Consider the following 7,892-nt stretch of genomic DNA (forward strand, 5'->3'; position numbering starts at 1 on the left):
TTAAACTTGAAGCGAAGGCTGATTTATTTTTATGTAACTTTCTTTATGGCACGCGCCTTAAAAATAGTAGTGATATATGCTTGTCGCAGCAGACGATACAGATATTAATTACTTCTGAGCGAATAAAGAAAGTAGTGTCTAATTCGGTATAAAGGACCATTAACTACACCTTCATGTTTTGAAATACCGCAGCAATAACCAAGCGGTGAATCCGCGGGAGGCATTTTACACGTGAAACATAATGGCGTGACATGGTCCATAGGGTCACGAAGAGTCGGACACGGCCGAACTGCGAGTGTGTGTACACGCATGACTCGACTCCATCGAAACGCGATTTAACCCGGGTACTTAGAATCGGCAGTTTAGCAGACGAATCAGTGAAGCACTACGGCAGAGCCGATTGCGGGCGGAATAGCGAGACAGGATAGGAACGGCCAGTGATACACGGGGAAAAGAACTGGCTCCCAAGTAATTTTTATAATGAAACTTGAACGTAAAAAGTTCTTGCGTGCTTGTATTATTTCCTTTTTCTGTTTCGGGCTATTCATTGATCACTGAATGATTTGTTACTTTTCGTTTGACATCGAAAAACAGAGAATAGTTTCGACAGCCTGGCGTCTTGTTCAAACAAGTGCCTCATATGAAAAAGCACAACGACGCTTTGGCAGCTCAAACAACGGCAACCAACTTAGCTTCCCAAACCAACACTGAGTCGTAGCTTGTGGCCGACCTGCAAGCGACAGCTTCGCCCGGTTCGAGACATGCTGGGTATGAGCACGTGTGACCAGACTCGTCCTGTCGCGCAGTGCGGTCACGGCTTCGTCTGTTGCCACAAACACGCGGAAACAGCACGCTCTACCACATGACATTTTGTCGCTCTTTTTTTGACGTGCTCGTGTTGGTAACAATGTCCGTCTGCTCATAATAAGATCTGTCCTTACTAGTGCGTTACTCACATCGCACCTTCAGGGTGGGAGCAGTGCATGGGTACATGGATCGGGCAAAAGTAAATTTCACCGAACAGGTGCAACAAAAGATGATAAGTACGGAGATTTCTTGGCTGCTACTTCCGATGCGGGTTATTGCTCGCCGCGCAGAAGTGAGAAAGAAATGGAATTTTTTCAATAGATATTGTTCTTGGGCTTTTCTCGAGATAGACTAAAAAAAAAGGAAAGAATGGGTTGCAATTTTAGCAGTTCCACTTGTGTTCAGTTGTAAAAACGCAATGCATAACAAGAAACTTTGCGTGTTTCTGTCTTTGGGGGGTAACAAATTACATCAGTATTCGGGCTATAATCGTAATCGCTTGCGTCGTGGACGCTTTCGCTCTCCATGTCTCCCGCAACAATGTACTTTATCGCAATGATCCACAACTATGGATCCCGAAAACTACAGCTGCCTCCCAGTTTTCCTCTCTGAACGCACCAGCGTCGACCGCCTAGCCGATTAGTATAGTATTTATTTTAGGGTGGTATGACGGAGCACTTGGGCGACAGCAGCTTAACAGTTTGCTGCCGCTTTCCTCTGCCAAGCAGTTTCGCGAGCCGGACCAAATGCCAATGGCTTTTTCTTCCGTTATTGCTGGTTTTTCCGCTTTCTGCGCGCGGCGCTGAAAAAATATTCGCATAGGAAACGTGGTTTCGCCTTCGTTCCTGTGGGAGATCAAGGTGTTAATTGATAAACAAAACCCACAGAACTCGTTGCTGCCACGCTTCACATTTTGCAACACCTTTCAATTGATTTATTGCCTGCGTGAGCATAGAAGTGCTCCTTTAAGCTTTGTATTTTGCGTTGTTGTTGTCAACAAAAACAACAAATTTACTTCTGGTCAGGCAATGAAAAGGCGTCCGCGCTCTTAGAAGATGGTAGTTTATAATTAGCAGAAATGGCAGTGACAGGTGCTTTTTTTGCGGCAGGAATGTGCTGCCTGAACTATATCGTAAACGATAGAACAAAGTTCCGATACCCTCTCAGTATATTCAGTCTGTGTACATTGCATTCGATTCATTTCCAGGGATACAACTTGAGCTCTTGGATACAACTTTACAATATTCTAAATATAAATGTTGGAAGACGATAACGATGGTAAAGAAGAGCGGTAATGAGGTCCAATTCTAACAACAGCCTTTCAGGGGACAGCTGCACCGGGCTATTAACCGCGAGATCGACCTAGAGGTGGCGCCACCATCGCTCCGGAAGTGTGGATCGGCAGCCGGCGGCGCTCGCGGAAACGCACGCTGCGTAGCTCTGCTTCCGAGTTTACGGCGGGTTTGTTGGCGGTGAAAACGTGTCTTCTGCAGTATTTCTGCAATATTGCAGAAAAAAAAAATCCAAGAATTTTGCCAATGCAGCAGAAGAAGCGCGGATTTTAGGAAAACAAAGCACGCAACCACCAGTCTTCTAGATTTACTTTGCACGTTTCTTGCGCTGTACCGCGCTCACGCGCCTAATACTTAAGCCTGCCTATGCAGCTTTATTTTTCTTATCGACTTTTAAACAGTTTGCGCGTGTCACATGCGAGTGAGACAGGCGAATTTAGTGTCAAGCTCACGCAGATACAAGGTTCGTGCTCTGACCTGCAGTACTTTAGATTGAATCGAGAAAGCCTGATTCATTATATCGTACTTGACTCGATGATTAAGCAGGTTCAATGTATAGCACTGGCAGCTTACTGCATGGCGAGTTGCTTTAGACTGAGTGCACATCAACTCTGGCCCAGACAACTACGCACAAGAATTCCCCAAAAATGAGATCACGCCGACACCATACAGGAAACCTCGCCGCACAGGAAAGCTGATTGTTCACGTACACAGAGCTAAGTGGATTACATTTGCCGAGATGCTTTTTGCGGCCACTGTCATAGAATGTGATAGTGTATTACTGCATGCGCCACTAACTGTAAACGATTTCTTGAAACCGAGGAAAGTATAGGGGATTTCTGATGTGTGTGATGTTAATATTTATAGGTAAATTTGTAGTGTAATTATTTTGTTTTGAATGCCAATAAATTTCACCGTGTGAGAGAACTTTTACACACTTTACAGAATTTACAATAATCAGCGATTAATTTTCAGTAACGTTAAAGTGCAAGCTACGAATTACTCGCTGCGAAGACATCGTTATAAACTGCGCATGGGCACTGTCATGTTCTGGGAAGCAATTTTACAGGCTGAAAATTTCTTTATCAATAATTATTTAGCAGTGACTAAATCTTATGCGAAGTAAAATATTAAGGTTGCTTCCAAACCAGGTGCTGGATACAAACTATTCCGAAAGAAATGGAGGGCATCTTGTCATGCGATTATAAAAATGTATTTATTCCTGAACTAAACAATGATATTTAAGCCCGCATTAAGCTGTGTTACTCCCCTTGTCAGAAACGACGAGTTTGCTCGGAAGACAGCACTTGGACGAAAAGGGATTATAATGATTATAATTGGCTACGAGTAAAGTATATTAATCTAGGTGTATTATGTAATATTTAGTGTAACAATTAGGGGCAGGGACGATGTTTCCCAAACATTCGAGCATTTTTCTAAAGCAAAATTTGCTCACTACCACTTTTACGGATGCAAAGAAGCCTTCATCAGCAAAAGAAAAAAAAAAAAGAAATGCATATTGGCCCGGGTTTAACGTATGAAAGCGGCATCGGCTATGACGGATGATTGCAGTGGCTGGTTTTGGTGTCGTTTTGTTTTTCATTATTAACACCACATTTCCCACGTAGGATTGTTTATTGTGCTGTCAAATCCCACAGCAGAGGAGCGCCTTTTGAAACGGTTGTGATTGAATCCCCCGTTCTCTAAATCAGCAGTTGAGCGCCCTTACCATTGAGATACCGCGACCGAGGTTTAAAAGCAAAAAAAAAAAAAAGAAAAGTACTGACACAACTCTATTGTGCATACAGAAGGCATAGCAGGCATAGAGTGGTCTGTTCAAACTGCATTCTGCTATATGAAGCAGTCTGCGGTGGCATATGTTTTAGTAGCTGTTGTATTCCAAACAGAAACGGGAATATGCGATTTCTGAGCGTTTGCATTACCTTTTACTGAAGGCAACGACCTTGTTTGCTTTGACACGGCGGTAACGACAGTACCACTTCGTTTGAAACATCGCATGGGAAAGGATCTCAAGCGCCGAAGGCCGCGATGGATGATGTCCTTATCCAAGCATGGCATGCTCGATACGGACAAGTATATTTATTTTTAATGAAGCGCGGGGTTATAGACTGTTCATATTTATTTTGCAAGAGGCATATATGTAAGCAAAAGTTCACAGGAACCGCAAAACAAACAAAAACACTCCTACACACGCCACAGGAGCGCGCGTAAATTACTGCGGGCTGGCACGAGACGCGAAAACGCATCCAAACTGATTAGGTTTCGCCGCTGAGCTGCAAGGTGGCGACTCTGCTCGATCTCGAGGCCAATATAGGTTTCTAACTGGCTACACTCAAAACGCACACTCGGGTATTAGTACACTTACGCTGTTATGCTGCGTCATAGGGCGCTTCTATATGTGCCAGCCGACGCTCGCACATTCAGATAAAAAACATTTGCAGCGTGTACTTTCGACCTTGGCGGCTACAGGCCGCAAGCATCCTGCTGCTCCTCTGTAACATAGTGTTAGCATCATCATCATCATCATCATTATCATAATCATCCTGACTATCCCCACTACAGGGCGAAGGGGCCTCTCCCATTATTCTCCAATTAACCCGGTTCTGTGCTAGCTGCATCCACTTGACCCCTGCGATCTTCTTAACCTCATCCGCCCACCTAACTTTCTGCCGCTCCTTGCTACGCTTTCCTTCCCTTGGAATCCAGTTTGTTACCCTCAGCGACCATTGGCTATCCTCTTTTCGCACTACATGCCCTGCCCATGCCCATTTCTTCTTATTATTTTCCACTAGAATGCCAGTAACTAGAGTTTTTTCTCTCACCCACTCTGCACGCTTCCTATCTCTTAATGTTACCCCTACCATTTTTCGTTCCATAGCCCTCTGGGTTTTACTCAACTTAAGCAGAACTCTCTTGGTTAGCCTCCACGTTTCAGCGCCATAGGTGAGTACAGGTAAGATGCCACTGTTGTATACTTTCCTCTTGAGCGATAGCGGTAAGCTGCTAGTCATACCCCCGTATTCTAAAACACTCCTTACTTTAGACTGTTTCCATACCTTACGTAGGGAGCCCTCCATGTTCCCTAAACACAAGGAGCGCCCGAAGGGCCTGACCGAATTCTGGAAGCTTCCTGAAGCCTTCCTAGCGAAAGGAGCTCCTCACCTGTTTAACTGGCGGATATGACTCTCCTGGTTACGAGAGTATGTATATTAAATGGGAATAATATGCCAATAATGAACAAAATAAAGGAGCTGCGTTGTTAGTTTAAAGTTTATTTGATATATCTAGGCATGGCATGCATTTTATTATGCACGTTTTGGCCGAAAATTCTTGAAATGGCTGAATTCAGCAAAGAAGCAAACAGAGTCTGGCAACACTAATTTCGGTGTCGCGCTGGTCGCGCTGCGCCAGTCGCGCCGTCTTCCTGTTCTGCCAGTCTTCCTGTGCGCGTGTTCGGTCTCTTCGATCCTTGTAAGTACGTGCTGTGTTTGCCACCATACCGCCAGCCGACATGCCGGTAAAGATGTCATTCCTTGACGAAGAAAAGGATCTTCTAACTGAGCTGCTAGGGAAATACAAGAACGTTGTTGAAAACAAAAAGACTGATGCGATGTCCCTGCACGCCAAAACGAAGGCATGGGAGCGCTTGTGCCTTGAATATAATAGCATGCCTAACGTGCGTCCCCGGGAAGTCAAGCAACTTAAGAAGCTGTGGGATAACTTGAAGCAAGAATACAAGAAAGAAAAGGCGAGACAAGCGAGAGAGGTGATGGCCACAGGTAAGTTTCAGCATTTTATAAACTGTCATGTGCCGTATTCCGTTTTTTTTTTGTATTTCTGACTGTGACGTTAATTACAGGTGGTGGACCACCACCGGAGCCTCTCGACGACAGGCTCGCCCAGATAGAGGCAATCGTGCCGCATATAGCGGTACGGGTTCCGAACCCCTATGACAGCGACGTGCAGCCGTCAGCCAGCCAAGCCGTTGCCAACATAGACAGCATGGTGGTAGGGGACGGCCGGTCCGATGCAAGTGATGAAGGTAAGCAGGACATTCCGTACAACCCAATTCAGATTACTATTTGAACCGCTGCAGCTGTCGGCTGCATATTGTAACATTCCCCATATTAGCCATTAAGCCAGTGCACATTAGTGTGCAAGCGGCAAATGTCTTTTTTCAGCAGTGCTGCAGTACACGTTTGTGGCTTCCAAGAATGTGTGTATTGAGCGCGTCTTTTAACTTCCTTCTGTGCATCGCACTTAAGCAAAATGAAAAGCATTCCACTATATTTTCTGCATAAGCAAATGTAACGGCAATCAAGCTGCCATGCTTGGAATGTTGTCTCTTGTACTATTTCATTGGTTTGTATATTAGCGCTAAACAGTTATGTGCCGTCAATATTTTTGATTAGGACACCTAGTAAAGTTCTTGTATTTGTTTTGAAACTGTTAGAGATTTTGTATTGATTGTTAAAGTGCAGTGTATGACAAAGATGCATCATAGGTCTGACGTGAGCGCTTAATTCCGTCTCTATTTCATGTGACAACCTGAGTTCCACACACTTGTAGGTTGCCTGCTTACAATGCTATCACCATAGTGATGAATGACTCTCCTTATTGAGACGGAAGTAAAGTGCTATCAGCATGGTAAACCAACTCGACCAAACGCTGTCATTATTGAAGATTTTATTACAATGCTTTATATATCCAAACTTCTTGCAGAGTTCCCAGTGAACAGTCAGGCAGATGAGATGCTGTCTGACGCCACAGTAGACAGCGAGCCAGCAGCTGCCGTGGACACTGCTGGGTTGGCAGCCGAAGATAGACTGGCAGCTTCATGCAGCCAGGAATCGGCAGCTGAACGACCGGTGCGTCGTCGACAAGGTGGTCGAGCCACTGCTGTGGAGGAGGCAATATACAGTGAGCTAGAGGCCCGTCTTCAGGCTGCAGAGAATGAAAAGGCACAGAGGCACCAAGAACACTTGTCAAGAATGAAGATGATAGAAGATGAACATGCATTCAAACGCGAGCAGCATGTAGATGAGAGAAGCAAGCGGAATGCAATTCATAAGATGAAAATGCGCGTCTTGAGGGCAAAAGAAGAAGCCCAGAAACTTAAGATAACTATTTTGGCAAAGCAGCTGGCTGCTCTGAATCTGGAGCAGTGATCGGAGCAGCATAAGTCTCGTGCAGATAACCGACAAAAGCTTCTATGTATATAACATTGAATAAAGGGGCATATTGTGCTAGATTCCACTGTGTTGTTTCATGCTTTCAGTTTTTTAGTTCTTTATATAGTTTTTCCATATGTCGGCTCACACGCATTTCTGCATAAAAGACATCACACAGTTTTACCTCTAATCAGAGTCCGTCTCACTGTCGTCTGCAGTTCGATTGCTGGCAAAGCAACGCTGAATCAGCCTTGTTCGAACTTGCATGCCTAGAAGGCTGTCAGAGACGCATGCTCCATCAGCATCTGCCTGTTCAGGTTCAGGCTCATCCCCGTTGGGAAGTAGGTCTTTTAGAGTGCACGCAATATTATGAAGTGCTGTACATGCAGTTATGATCGCAACTGACCGCTCAAGTTTAGACTCAAGCTTTTTGCTCAGTCAAGCAAACCGCCTCTTCAAAACGCCAAACGCCCGCTCAACAGAGTTTCTTGTCCTGATGTGGCTCTTGTTGTACCTGCAAGCAGAAGGGCAAAATAATAAACTCGTGCACAACCATTTTCCTTGCCTTGGCATCAATAGAATTTGCAAACATGCGTAGTCC

General features: G+C 44.8%; 1 protein-coding gene across 1 annotated transcript; it reads left to right on the plus strand.

The window, feature by feature from the left end:
* The first annotated feature begins 5,631 nt into the window (after nucleotides 1-5,631).
* On the plus strand, nucleotides 5,632-7,288 carry LOC146182736 (uncharacterized). The gene is made up of 3 exons (XM_084608276.1): nucleotides 5,632-5,899; nucleotides 5,980-6,162; nucleotides 6,843-7,288. Exons 1-3 carry the CDS (start codon nucleotides 5,632-5,634, stop codon nucleotides 7,286-7,288), a joined length of 897 nt encoding a protein of 298 aa, XP_084464402.1.
* The last annotated feature ends 604 nt before the right edge of the window (nucleotides 7,289-7,892 follow it).

This window comes from Amblyomma maculatum, chromosome 7, assembly GCF_055883805.1.
Source record: "Amblyomma maculatum isolate TAMU_Amacu chromosome 7, ASM5588380v1, whole genome shotgun sequence".
NCBI classification, from domain to species: Eukaryota; Metazoa; Arthropoda; class Arachnida; order Ixodida; family Ixodidae; genus Amblyomma; species Amblyomma maculatum.